This window comes from Durotheca rogersii, assembly GCF_024521655.1.
Source record: "Durotheca rogersii strain YMJ 92031201 chromosome Unknown GGS23scaffold_5, whole genome shotgun sequence".
NCBI classification, from domain to species: domain Eukaryota; kingdom Fungi; phylum Ascomycota; class Sordariomycetes; order Xylariales; family Xylariaceae; genus Durotheca; species Durotheca rogersii.
This window is the reverse complement of record NW_026251236.1, coordinates 1,131,947-1,145,767: the sequence shown is the minus strand read 5'-3', so window position 1 is coordinate 1,145,767 and position 13,821 is coordinate 1,131,947. Positions and strand designations below refer to the sequence as shown.

The 13,821-nt window shown below is 56.3% G+C and overlaps 4 protein-coding genes across 4 annotated transcripts; 2 read left to right on the top strand and 2 right to left on the bottom strand.

The window, feature by feature from the left end:
* The first annotated feature begins 213 nt into the window (after window positions 1-213).
* GGS23DRAFT_417721 (WD40 repeat-like protein) lies at window positions 214-3,463 on the top strand. The gene is made up of 4 exons (XM_051513729.1): window positions 214-666; window positions 1,074-1,274; window positions 1,342-2,156; window positions 2,218-3,463. The coding sequence occupies exons 1-4, from the start codon at window positions 454-456 to the stop codon at window positions 3,314-3,316; spliced, it is 2,328 nt and encodes a 775-aa protein (XP_051373961.1). The 5' UTR covers window positions 214-453; the 3' UTR covers window positions 3,317-3,463.
* Window positions 3,464-3,609: 146 nt separating this feature from the next.
* Window positions 3,610-5,106, bottom strand: GGS23DRAFT_594792 (glycosyltransferase family 1 protein; the record flags this gene model as incomplete). The annotated part of the gene is made up of 1 exon (XM_051518219.1): window positions 3,610-5,106. The coding sequence occupies one exon, from the start codon at window positions 5,104-5,106 to the stop codon at window positions 3,610-3,612; it is 1,497 nt and encodes a 498-aa protein (XP_051373960.1).
* A 3,368-nt stretch (window positions 5,107-8,474) lies between these two features.
* Window positions 8,475-10,944, top strand: GGS23DRAFT_558387 (FAD-binding domain-containing protein). Its single transcript, XM_051515753.1, has 2 exons — window positions 8,475-9,513; window positions 9,590-10,944. The coding sequence occupies exons 1-2, from the start codon at window positions 8,844-8,846 to the stop codon at window positions 10,759-10,761; spliced, it is 1,842 nt and encodes a 613-aa protein (XP_051373959.1). The 5' UTR covers window positions 8,475-8,843; the 3' UTR covers window positions 10,762-10,944.
* On the bottom strand, window positions 10,945-12,936 carry GGS23DRAFT_558386 (S-adenosyl-L-methionine-dependent methyltransferase). Its single transcript, XM_051515752.1, has one exon. The coding sequence runs from the start codon at window positions 12,690-12,692 to the stop codon at window positions 11,499-11,501; it is 1,194 nt and encodes a 397-aa protein (XP_051373958.1). The 5' UTR covers window positions 12,693-12,936; the 3' UTR covers window positions 10,945-11,498.
* Between the last annotated feature and the right edge of the window lie 885 nt (window positions 12,937-13,821).

Here is a 13,821-nt window from a genome sequence, read left to right as displayed (position 1 = left end):
AGCCTCTTCGTACTCAATTACTTACGCACCTGAAGTGCGTAACCTATCAATAACCCGTACGTCTACATAGGCGGGTAGGTACCCTAAAAGTACCTAGGTACCCATATATACACACATATATGCTTTGTTGCCTAAGGTTGTTACGCGCTTGTAGGTGCATTAGGTACCTAGGTAGATATTTCTTCCTGCACTGCGAAATATTCAATTCATTCGAGTGCATATGTACCTTGTACGTTGAATACCAGAACCTCTGAGCCTCCGACCTTCTCATCCATCTCAACACCATCCCGTCCCCCTTGAGATCTGTGGTTCTGTGGCATATCAACCTCCTCTACCACACACGTACAAGCTTGCCTCTCATCGTCGCAGCTTCACCGGTCCGCCCAGGGGGCAGTGCCAACTCGGCCTCTCCTCTCCCTCTTCGGCAGCTTTTGGAGCTGGTTAGCCACAACCATGTCCAACACAGCGCCACCAAGCGCCGGAGCTGCCTCGTCAACAACCTCATCCAACAACACCAATAACAATATCGCCACTGCTGCCCCTACCTTCACACCACAGCCCCAGTCTACAGCAACTCCTACTGCCACGACAGCGGGTGCTACTGCTGCTGGTTCGTCAACCGCGTCATCTTCAACCTCTTCCTCCAACCAAAACCTCAATCAGATCGTAGGTGTCGTCTTCATCTCCGTTGTTGATTTGTCTACACTGATTTCTCGCCCTCTTCCATTGCACATGACCTCCCTCTGCTGCTTTAAATTTAAGTAATTCCTGCCCATAAATCCTTCCCTCTCCCCTACTCCTGTCACACCTCTTCTTGCTCCCGCCTTAACTGCTTAACAACCCCCCTCTCTGCTCTACTTGTGTCGGTTCCCCTCTCAAGCAAGCCCCCAGACGCTTCTCCCACTCCTACCGTAGCCCGTCATATGTTCGAATCTTCCCCTAGAAGGCTCCTCAGGCGGTGACCCGGTCGCGGCTGTATCTTCAGGTTTCGTAAGCCTTTCGATGCCGCCAGGCCCATTCGTCAAACGATGTCCTGTGGAATGAGACGTCGAGGAGCTAACTCACCCGCTTAGGTTACAGATTATCTGCTTAAGAAGGGCTACAAGCGAACGGAGGAGATTTTCCGTCAGGAGGTTAAGGATATTGACGAGAATGGCAAGCCTCGATCGCATAACGAGTCTACTACCCCTGACAAATTACTGCCCGCTGGGAAGTATCTCCATGCCTTCAAACATTTCGAGCGATGGGTTGACAACGGAATTGATCTCTACAAGGTAAGTCCTACCACTGACACTTCTCGGACCTTTACGTGTACTAGTGGTATTTCTTACACTGCCACAGTTCGAGTTGAGCAAGTTCCTCTGGCCTGTCTTCATCTACTCTTATCTTCGGCTCGTCGGGCAAGGCTCCTATGCCCATGCTCAGGAGCTTCTGGAGAAGATACGCGACCGCTTCGAGAAGACGCATCCGGACGAGCTCAAGGGGCTTGCCACCATGACGCTGTCTCAGCACATCCGGGAAAGCCCGTTCGCTAAGGCGTACTTGGAAAACCAATATGTCATCCCTATCAGCAAGTCCCTTACGGGGACTCTCTTCCACTTCCTAGAGCGAGACTTGGATCGGTGTGGTGCCGTAGTTCTCGATATTATCCACCAGCATTGCCGCGTCGATTCCGTGGATCGGGGTCCGATTGAGCCGTTCAGCTTCGAGGCCATCTATCGGCGCGCTCGAAACCAGGAGCTAGACGAATTTGACGTCCAGGAAGGGATTCCAGGCTTCTCCAATCGTAGCGGCCTCGCAAACCGCAACGTCCTTGACAATGTAGCCGCCTTGAAGCTAGGACCGCTGCCGATGGATCCCGAACTACGCAGTGATGTCGTGGCTGAGCTCGAAGAGGAGGACAAGCTCCACCCGCCTCGAGAGGGCTTGCCGACTCTGGTGGAGGAATTCAACATTATGCAGCCGATTAAGAAGGAGGCGGTCGATTCTCCTCAGCGCACCGATATCCCATATCCCCCTTCGCGGGCGAGAGATGTCGTGATCGAGATGCAGAAGGTTCGAGAGAATAGGGATCGATTCCGCATCGAGGGTCGTACGGGCGGTGTTGGGCCTGGCCTCTCGGTATGCATTTTCACATTTCACAACCATCTGGGATCGTGAGTACCTCCCCCCACCCCCTTCCAACGGCTATCGATGTAGTTGCTGACGTTGACCTAGCATCTCGTGCATAGACTTCTCTAAGGACCAAGAACTTGTAGCCGTGGGCACAACCGAGTCTTACATCCGAGTCTGGACCGTCGATGGCAAACCTCTAAAGTCTTGCGGCCCGGCGACTGAAGCGGTTAACAATCGAAAACTCATCGGCCACTCCGGGCCAGTCTACGCGGTTGCGTTCTCTGATGCCATCGCGAATATGGATCGCAACATCTACGAAGGAAGCTCGCAGCCGGAGACTGGCGCACAGTTGCTTCTCTCCTGCTCGGCAGATGGTCAGGTACGATTGTGGTCTCTCGATGTTTGGGCTTGTCTATGCATTTACAAGGGCCACGACGGACCAGTGACCTGTCTGTCTTGGGGGCCGCACGGGCATTACTTTGCGACTGGCGGTTGGGACAAGACCGTAAGAATCTGGTCGCAGGACCATGCTTCGGCGCAGCGCCTCCTTGTCGGTCACGATACGATGATCTCGGCCTTGGCTTGGCATCCTAATGGGTCATACGTATTTTCGGTGTCCGATGAGACCGATAAGTCGATCCGCATGTGGTCCATAGTGAACGGTAACTGCGTTCGCATCTTCAACGGCCATGCAGAGTACGTGTCCGCCTTGGAATGTGCGCCAAACGGCAAGATTCTTGCCTCGGCTGATATAGGCGGGAACATCTTCCTCTGGGACATCGAAAAAGCAACTCGCATTAAACGGTGCCGCGGTCACGGGCGTGGGGGAATCTGGTCGCTAAACTTCAGCGTCGAGAGCACCGTGCTCATATCCGGCGGACAGGACAATACTGTTCGTGTTTGGGATGTCGAGATGCCGGCTGAAGGCAGTCGCCTAACAAACCAGCAGGATGGCGACAACACTGCCGCGGTCACAGGCGCCCAAGTTGATGGCAAACAGCCCGGCCAAACATTGCAACCGGCCGGGGGCGCCGTCAGCGGGACGGGAAGACGCAAGGGCAAGGAAGTCATGGTCACTCCGGATCAGATCAGCGCGTTTCCGACGAAGAAGACGCCCGTGATCAAGGTCCAATGCACCCGAATGAACTTGGTGGTTGCCGGTGGCTGCTACCATCCCGAGACTCAAGAAGCACCCCGTTAGGGCATAAGCGTTTTGTCAACGTACTTTAACAACATTGCATGATTCGAAAGGGGGTCCTTCTGGGGGGGAAATCTCGGAAACACTCTGCCATGTGCTTGTAAGAATGTATAAGCTGCGAGAGCGCCCCTTGGGCTGGCCGGCAGGGGACTTGAAGACAGGGTCAGCTCGCGGCGCGAAGGCTGTGCCATAAGAGGAGTTCATCACGGTCGGACATTCATTTTCGAGGAGTTGGTTGCCATAACCCCCATAATGTACGTGAGAAGTCTTCATTCACAGACACTAAATTCAGGGATTCAGACAATATAGCTTTTCTGTCTAATACCGGGCCGCATGGTTGCCAGCTGGATAAGTTCCTCATGAACCACGTCAAAACAATTTAGCTCGTCGCTCTCCCTCTTGAGTTCTCGTATGCGCGTCGTAAACCTCGCGTCTGCGAGCACACACCCGACCCCGTCTCTCACCTGTTCGACAGTCGGTTTACCACTGCACAAATCGATTCCAATCCCGGACCATGCGATCCGTCTCGCGTTCTCCCCCTTGTCCATCCCCTCTCCCGCAGCCACCATAGGCACGCCGTTGGCGATGCCATGATTCACCGCGCCGAAGCCCGCGTTGTGTACCCAGACATCGGCGTGCGCTAGCACCGCGTCGTAGGACAGGTAGTCGGCGATGCGGGTGTTGGGCGGGATAGTCCCCGCCGCGTCACCGTCGCCCGAGGAGAAGTCGGAGAGTCGCGCGTCCTTCCATCCCAGGATAGCAATAACGATGACGTCGGGCCGGTCGGCGAAGGCGCGCATCGTTGGGATGATGAGGTCGTGCGGGTTGATCTCGACGGTGCCTTGCGCGACGACGACAACTTTCTTCCGCGCGCGGGGATCTGCGGCCGCCGAGTTCGCAACGATCTCATCCCACCAGGGGAACTCGGGGACCCTGGAAGGCTTCGACCCGCTGCCGCCTTGCACGAGCCCGGCGAACTTGAAGCCCGGTGGCCAATCGCTACGTGGATACTCAAACCCGGGGACGCCGAGCTGCAGGATGGTGCTGTGACAGGTGTAATTGGCGCCCGAAAAGAAGGTCTCGCCGACGGGGCGCGCGGCGCCGGCCTCGCGTAGCTTCGCGTCAAGCAGAGCGGTCAGCGGCGCGGCTTTGCGCTCCCAGCTGCGGCGCCAGAGCCTCTCGTTGCGGGCGCGGCCCTCAGCAGAGGCGTCGGGCGGGAAAGGGTACCCGAGGGGCGGCAGGTCGGCGCTGCGGATAGCGGGCACGGTGACGGAGACGCAGAGGGAGCCGAGCGGCGGAGGCACGCCGTCGGGGAGCGGCGCACCGTAGAAGAGCGGCAGCACGCCGTAGAAGAAGGCCTCGGCGAGCAGGAGGACGCCGCGGGCGGGGTCGCGCGCGTGCAGGTCGGCGAGGGCGTCACGGACGCAGGCCCACTGGGCGGGCAGCGGGCCGAGGACTTGGGCCTCGATGTCGACGAGGACGCGGTCAGCCCAGTGGCGCGCCGCGTAGCCGGGCCCGGCGGGCGGGTCGGCGTAGTAGGCACGGCCGTCGAGGTCGGCGGGCCCGCGCAGCGGCACGAAGGCGCCGGGGCCGGAGCCGACGGCGGCCTCGATGGCGCGGCGGTGCGCGGTCGGCCCCAGGAAGGCGACGGCCCAGCCGCGCTCGCGCAGCGCCGCAGCGACGCGGGTCAACGGTTCGACGTGCCCCGTTAGCGCGTGGCTGACTACTAGGACGAAGGGCCGGCGGTGGAGGTCCGGATCGTCGAGGTCAACATCGGGGACGGACGGCGACATTTCGACCATCGGGCAGGCGATGGCGATGGCAGTTGTGCTAAGCTTATGGCTAAGCTCACGGAAGGCTACCAACCACAGTCAGAGGCTAGGTTGCCGCGCGCGCACATGTATATTTATATAATACACGTCAGCGTAGCAGGCAGATGCGGTGACCGAACTTCCTTAGCTTCCCACGGCGGTGAGAGTGCGGTGAGGCGACAATAGCGTTGTTTATCAATACGGTGCGGAATAAGCGGGCTAATGTATAGGAGAACGAGACGAACAGTGAATAGTGCGTGTGCGGTTCGCTAGACCTATAGGTGTGGAGGGTGGCCGTATAGCGAAGGGGAGAAAGCGAGGGGGGAAGTCGAGGACGAGGACGAGGACGGGGCTGAGTGAACTACCTATGATGTGGCACGAGATCGTTCTCGTTATGAGTTATTTCTTTCTTCTCCTCCCCCTCACGCATAGAGACCGGCTGGATGCATGTTGGTCGGAGTAGTGTGCTAACTCTGGCTCTGCTGACCTTATCGTCCACCTCGCTGTTGGGGGGGCTCCAGCATGCCAGATCTGTCCTGACCGGATCGTTTATAAGTCGGAGTTTGGTGGTCAACCGTTCTGGCAGCTGTCTAGGGACTATTACCCGGCCCAGCGAGCCGGCAGACAGATGGCACCATTCAAGTTCGAAATAGGGGCAGAAGGGGGCCAAAAGGGGGCCGCCGGTGATTTGCAACGGCGCTCTGCCGGCAGATGATGGTTTGAGACGCTTCGCTGGCGGGTTTCGACCTGTGCCTCTCCCGTCCATACCTGAAAGCTGTGTCCGGCGTACGGTAATTACATGTTGTACCGCATCGCCGAGCCACCTGATGCTGCTGGGCATATCCAGTCAAGGCGAGCGAGCGTAGCCCGTTAGATCCTGCATAATATTCTTCAGCCATCAGGCTATCTGATGCTAGAACGCATCTATTTCTCTACATCGCAGCAGATTGTCGCTATCGCGCAGGGTGGTTGCATTGTTGCATTTAGATAGCCAGAACTCACTAGCCAAGGCCGCCACTACCACGTTCCCAACTGGCAGCCGTTAACGCGCACCGTCTCAGCGGATTACTCCTCTGTTCGTGCTACATCCGGGCGGACTCTCAGATATCGCTGGCGGCGTCGTTGTGTGCACATCGGTGTGGCTATTGAGAGCTTAGGTTAAGCGGCGTCGAGTTGACATATACCTACCTACTTTGCCACTCCCGTACGCTTGGCGCGGCCAGTTCCTATTTACAAACGCGGCCCCTGCTGGTCAGGTCTCACGATAGGTAATGTGAAGGGGGCCAAGTCTGAGGGTTGTGGGGGTTAGCTGGTAGGATGCCATCAAATCGCCAGCAAAGGAGCAAGGCAGCCAATGAATGCCGCATTTCCGCCAACTGTCGGTACATGAAATGTCCCCCATCCTCGCATCGACTTGCTTGGACGGATCGGGGGCGTTGCCTGACCCTCGTACAACTCCTTTTTTTCGCCTTGACTATATATATATCGCTGCCAACTCCAGCACTCTAGGCCTCTCTTGTCACGTCTAACTACCCTTCAAACCGATGGTTCGTATATACGCAGGCCCTCTTCTTCATAGCCAGACATGCCACTTGATCAGCAGCAGCAGGACGCGATCCGCAAGTATTTCGAGACAAGGAAATTTCCGGTTGAAATCAACACCTGCGTGGTTGGGGCCACCGGCGCCGGCGTCAAGGACATCCTCAATAGAGTAATTACCATGCCGCCGCTATTACTGGCTCGTGCCAAGCTGACACCGCAAGGCTTTGCGTGGATTCTTCGAGCCGAATTACTTCGATCCCCTGGGTGATGACACGGACCGGGGGCTGCTTTGTGTACAAGACAAGCAAGTCATTGTTAATTATGCGAGCTTCTCCGTATTTTTCTCGGAGCAGTACCGGGCCATGTTCGACTATTACGTTCGCGCCTACAAGGACGGTTTCATTCTTGTCTACGACGTCTCCAGCAGGAAGAGCTTTGCCAGGCTAGAAACCGTTCTCGAAAAGGTATACAGTATACTCGAGATCAATTCGTCCCGCGACGAACCGCAGGATGCCCCAGCCGCGCAGCGTAGGCCCATGCTCGACCGGTTCAGAGAGAGGCTGTTTAGAAAGAGACATCCTCCGCCGCCGCCGTCACCGCCACCGCCGCTCAAAACGCCGCCTATTCTTGTAATCGCCAACAAGATTGATCTCCCAAGGGCGAGTTGGGAAGTCAGCCCGGAGGAGGCACAGCAGTTCAGCAAACGTATCGGGGCTTCCTTCTACCAGATGTCGGCTAAGACGGGTGAGGGATGTAATCAGGAGGTGCTGACGGAGCTGGCAAGCCAAATAATCTACAAGAACGCATATGAGTCAATGAAAGCCGTCGAAGGGCTCGGTAGGGCATAGTCAACGTAAGACATAGGCTATATTTGCATTTATACAGATATATTAGCGATGAAATAAAGAGTATAGAGCCTGGGGAAATATACTGAGGAAACGTCTAAAACGTGTAACCCAGGAGGACGGCCAGGAGAGAGAGCCTTGAAGTGCACCCAATAACACTGCTACAAACTACACAAATCCTGACTGTTGCTTTGCCATTTGCCAAGGACTGCGCATGACTGCTGTTGCCATGAAATATCACAAGAGAGGAAGGCGATAGATATATTTCTCCCTACTTCGGCTTGACAACAAAGATCTAACCATTCCCTTCAGCCCCGGAGTGATCGTCCTTTCCCGGTTACTGTCGTCGAAATGCAAACCCAAGGCTCGAGATTGGGCTGATACAATAAGTAGCCTCGACAAGAAAGACCTTCCAAGCATGGCTGCCGACATCGACGTCAAAAAGGACTTTACGCTTGATACCTTCGGCCCCCAATCCGGGTAAGACGCGGCCGGTTCCAGGTTTTGCCAGGTCAGCTGGCGGAACAGATCACTCTGCCTTCGAATTTATGTCTACATGAAGCCTGTGTAACGGCGGAGAAGTGTAGTAACCTCAAGTCTACTTAAATTGTAGGCGCTCATGCATTGATAGACGTGACCTGGCGGCGGTGGTCATTTACACAGAACAATTTCGTTGGCAACACCAAGATAGCAATCATACGCTATCTGTGCATTGCGTCTACTGTCCGCAGTAATTGCCTACTGCGGGCTTTCATGACGCTCTTGCCAACCACAAATGACAGCTTCGTGGCTGTTGTACGATCGGCCTATGCGGGAATGACCATGGCTACTCCCCGCTGATATTGCTAGCTGCCGGCGAGCGTGGAAGGAAAAGGTGATCACGGGGAGCTGCTGAAAAGAAGTTTGACGGGGAGGGACTTATCGTATAACTAGAATGCGCCATGGAGTAAGAGATGGATGGTAGGTAATTTGCGTTAAGTGGGTTGCACATCCCCCTTGCAGAGTCCGCCGTATGACTTCCCGGGTTGGTCCGCGGTATATAAGCAGGTTGGTGATAGCCAACCTTCCCTTACAAGACCATGACGAGGTATTCAAGTCGCAGACTCTTTCCCCCTTCCACCTCCTGGAAAGCATCTGTGTCATTGCGGTTTCTAAAAGAAAGCACGGCCACCCCAAAAGAACGGCGGGAAGAGGGAAGTTGAGGCTCATAGACTGGGGAGTGACCATATTTAACCAGCCCCGTGACGGGGGTGGAGAGGCGGACACAGGAACATTCCTGAGAGACCTAAAGACGAATAGGTGTTTTCAAATAGCCCTACAGCAGCATCACCAATGTTTCTCTCTTTTGCTGCCCATAGCCCCTACGACACCTCGACTATACCCTCGCACCTAATAGACTCGCGCAAGACCGAATCGGACAGCTCAACATCGCTAATTATGGCCATAATTGAAGGCATAGAGGGGAATCAGTATCCTCAGGGCACCGAAGGGTACGACGGTGTCAAGAGCCAGTACGCCACATCGACGTATGAGGGGGCACACAATCTCAACCCTGCCCTGATTGTCCAGCCGAAGACGAAAGAGGACATCGCGAAGGTGCTGATGTACGCGAAGCGTAAGAAGATCGCCGTGGCAATCAGGACGGGTGGTCACCAATACGACGGGGCTTCCTCTACGGGGGCCCCCAACATCCAGCTCGACCTAAGGCACACATTCCGGAGTCCGGGGGATCGGGCTGTCTTCGAAAGGGATGGCAAAACGTATGCCCGCACCAGCGTCAGCTGGAATCTGGGCGAGTTTAACGATTGGTTGACGGAGAATAACGTATTTGTGCCACATGGGCAGTGCGTCAGTGTCAATCTTGGTGGACACGTGCAAACTGGAGGTAAGATATACCTCTCTTCGATCACCTCTGCCTCTCCTCTATCCCTCTATAGCTGTCTCTGGAGCTCTCATGACCGTTTCAGAAGGGGGCAGAGTGACAAGGTGGGAGACGGCGCGCGTGAGTGCGCGTGTGTGTCTGTGTGTCTGTGTGTGTGTGTGACAAGACGGTGCCGCTGACAGATAGGTACTATCAGGTTTCGGGCAGATGATCCGTTCTTTCGGCTTGCTTGGAGATCATGTGTCGTCTCTCGAAATCGTCGACGCCAAGGGTCGCTCCCAAGAGATCACCAAGGAGACAGACCCCGACCTCTACTGGGCATTCCTCGGCGGCAGTCCCGGTAACCTCGGCGTCCTGACCCATTTGACAATCCAGACTTATCGTAACCAGGACCACAGAGGGTCGAGGGGGTTGAAGGCGCTGTACTTCTACCGTGCGGAGACGCTCAAGCGTCTCATGGACATCGTAGTTGAGATGTCGGACGATGAAGACTTCCCCCGGAACTACGACCTCTGCGTCAATGTGCTGAGCTCGGACTCCCGAATCCTTAGCTCGACCCCCGGACTGGAAACATGGGCGGCGCGGGAGCACCGAGAGCTTTACGGGCAGGATGGGAGACTCGTCTGGCCTAGAGCCATCGTCTTGTACGCGCAATGGATCCCCGCCGAAACCGGCGACGTATGCGACATGGCTTGGTTCGATCAGATGAAAGAGGGCGCCGACTCGATCCTCGTCGACCCGGCCTTCGAGAGGCCCGCGTCGCAGTTGATGGGCGAGTGGATCCTCCGCAGCGAGCGCGAGTTTGATCATCCCTACATCAAGCGGACGTACTCGACGCGGTCCCGGACCCTTGGCCGGGACGGGTGGGCCAGCTGGTTCGTCGGGCGCATCGACAACATGATCCGCGAAGAAAACAACGGCTGTTGGGTGGTGGGCCAGGCGCAATGTGTCGGGGGCAAGAATTCGATGCTCGCGCGGAACGCGGACAACGGCACCTCGTACAACTGGCGCGACACGGCGATGTGCTGCAACATGGACTGCTTTCACACGGACGAGGCCGAGGGCCGCGCTAAGGACTGGCAGAAGATCAACGACATTCAGGCCATAGGACACAACGGCATCTTCTCCAAGGAGGACCGCCGTCAGCTGTGGGGGTCGTACGGCAACTGGGATCTGGATGCCATGTGGAATTGCTACTACGACGACCGTGCCAAGTACGAGAAGCTCCAGCGGATCAGGCGGGCTGTCGACCCTGACGGAACTCTGACGCCGAACCCCTTCGCCGTGAAGAGGGCGGACTGGTCCCTCGGCTACCTGATATCGAGACTGGTGAAGTTCTGGAAGAGGATCATTGGCGGACCCGCTTAGACTAAGGAGGGCGGATGGCAAGCAGGCATGGTACCTACCTATATCGTAGTTGGTTCTCAGCAGTTGAGCACGCGTCTGGCGCACTCCTGAAAGACTCGCGACGGCGTGTGTCCATTATCACCTATCCTATAGCAGCTTAGACCTTAGAAATACATCTCGACCCTCGTGTCACGTTCATTAATTCGTTTTCAGTGAGGAAATAAGCCCGAAGTCCGACCCAGATGCATGCTCCTTTTCTCGTCGAAGTTCCATTACGGCAACTTTATCCCTCCCTGCGATCCCGGCGTTTTCAGATGCCAATACACCATGTGACTAGACGTCCTTCGTGTGATCAACGTATGATGAGCGACAGGAGACCCGTTTCGCTGGTAACGGTGCCAGCGAGGAGGGCAAAAGATGCGAACCAGGGTGGATATGATCGGACGTCACGCCGGTAGCGATCCGACGCAGGGTTTCAAACGACTTAAGATATGTAAAATATGCAAATATCGTTCCTCTATGCGAAAAGCCCGGCCATGAAAGCGAGGATCGGCGCGCTCTGCCCGGCGTGACGTTTTCCCCTCACTCCCTTCTATCTATCTATGCCCCCCTACTCCTTGTCGATACCCTGTCGTGCGTCTATATGCCGGCCGTCTATACTCTATCGTAGGTCTATGTACCAAATCACCCTATCCCGTCTCGGTAGCCTACCAGCAACCCCTCAATGGGTACTGTCTTGTGTTCGCTGCATCTCTCGTTTACGCCCATTCGATTCTAAAAAGCTTATACCCGCTCTCGTCGCCGCGGCCGACGCCGCGACGCTTCGCAACATTCTCTATGTTCACGATTGCTAGATGCCGGCCCTCCTCAGTCTCGGGCGAGCCGTGACGAAAGGCGGTCTCGACCGAATCGATGAGGGCCGCGAAGCGCCCGCTCGGACGCACCGTCGAGAGTAGCCAGAAGACGCCCCCCGGCGCCAGGAGCCGCGACGCGCAGTCGCGGAGCCACGCCGCGTGTTCGGGCGCGTAGATCACGTCGGTAGCGACGAGCACGTCCGCCCGCGGCAGGTCGAAGGCGGGGGCGGACCAGTCGAGCGCGCACGCGCGGACCGTCCCCGCCAGCTGCGCGAGATCGATGTTGGACTGCAGGTTGGCGAGCACGGCCGGGTGGTAGTCGGTGGCGATGACGGCGGCTTCCGCGACGCCGAGACGAGGCAGCGCCTGCGCGAGAACGAAGCTGGCAAGTCCCGTGCCGGCGCCGAGCTCGATCACACGCGGGGAGGGCCCGAGAGAGGTGCGGGTGAAGCCGAAGCGCTCGGGAGACGCGCACACGAGGTCTGAAAAGACGATGGAGCCGCCCCAGCTCTGCAATCCGACGTCGGTATGGTCTGTGGTCGTGTGTGGGCCGTCGTGGAGGCGCACGTTTACGGTGGTCTTCGCGCGGTTCCCACCCGACGCCCCGTCTGATGCCAGCGTCAGCTCGAAGGAAAAATCACGCGTAATCCCCGAATCCTCTTCTTCGTCGTCCTCGTCTGCGGCTGAGGCGAACGAGGCGAGCACTGCGGATGCCTTCTCGATGGCGCGCTCCCGCTCTTCCTCGTCGCCCAGGCTCAGCTCGTCCGCACGGGCGATAAAATTCGTCAGCCAACGCATGGCGAAGCTGCGCTCGTACGCGTCGGCGCGCAGCACGTCAAGGATACTATCCGAATCGCCATCGGTCTCGTCGCCATCGTCCTCGGAGACGTACCCGGAATCCACAGGCTGGGCCGGCAGATCGTCGTGCGATTTTTCACGGGCGAGTTGCGATTTGACAGCTCGCGACAGCGAGACAGGACAGTACAGCTCTTGGAGGTTGTCGAGAGCCTCGAAGATCTGCTCGACGCCGAGCGTGGCGGGCGAGCGCAGCGGCGGTAAGCTGCTTGTGGGAGGTTGTGGGTGACCCGCTGGTCTCATTGGCGTCCTAGAGTGCAGCACGACTCGCAAGTCCGTCCTGGGGGGGTGGTGGGTAGGGGATATCGTTGTCGAACGAGAGAATGAAGTTGGTCAGACGGTATAGAGAAGGAAAAGAAACGAGACAGGGCAGAAAAAAATGAAAAAATAAAAAAATAAAAGAGAGAGAAAGAGAGAGAGAGAGAGAGAGAGGAAGACAGATAATAAAGGAGATAAGAAGATTACGGCGCCTAGAGCTAGGTGGGCCCTGCTCGGGATAGTGACTTCCTCTTATATAGTGACTACCTTTAGTAATACCTAGGGCTTTTCGATCCACCTAGCACTGACCATCGTGCTGGTTTCTCTACTACTGCTGCGTTTTTTTTTTAAATTAAGTGTGTAAGCGATAATGCTGAGAACTTCGCGCTGGCGCGCCACCCATGTGCTCAATCCGTTGGTTGCCATACAACGCGCTTCACTCCGCCCTTCTGTCGCACCTCTGGGTGACGTTTGGCCGTATACCCTATACATCAAGCCACAGGTATTCCTTCGGGTGTTTGCTTATGAAGGGTGAATGCTAACTCACTTGTTGTACCTGGAGGAATTCGTTTGTTGTAGGCTCATCCGAACCCATCGGTGCCCCGTTGCGCTGGCGTCCCTGGGCGCTAGCCCTGGTCATCTCACCATCGAAACGTTGTCAGCTAGCCTCTAATTCCGGCCCTCGGGCACTGGCTACAGCGAAAATCACACAAATAAGAAAGTTGGGGTCTCGTGTAGTGCTGAGCATCCTCTGGGTCTACCAGCTAAGAAGAGACTGCAGGTATAGAGGGTTGTCTTTGGCTGGGAGAGAGTTTGGAGTAGAGGGGTTGTTGCACTAATAACCAATAAGAGACAACGATGAGTTCTCGGATGTATGCATTGGGAAGTTAAGCGGCGATAGCGTCTGTCAAACACTTAAGACGCTCTAATCTCGGGGCAAGGATAATGATATGGATTAGCGATGGATATGGACAGCTCGTTATGACTACTTGTTGAGTATTGCGCGCATTTATTGTGAAGGAAATCTTGGTCAATCTCGATCGGCAACGTGCTACGTAGGTAGGGGGGACATTCGACCGATATACCTACAGACTACCTAATCGCAGCATCGATA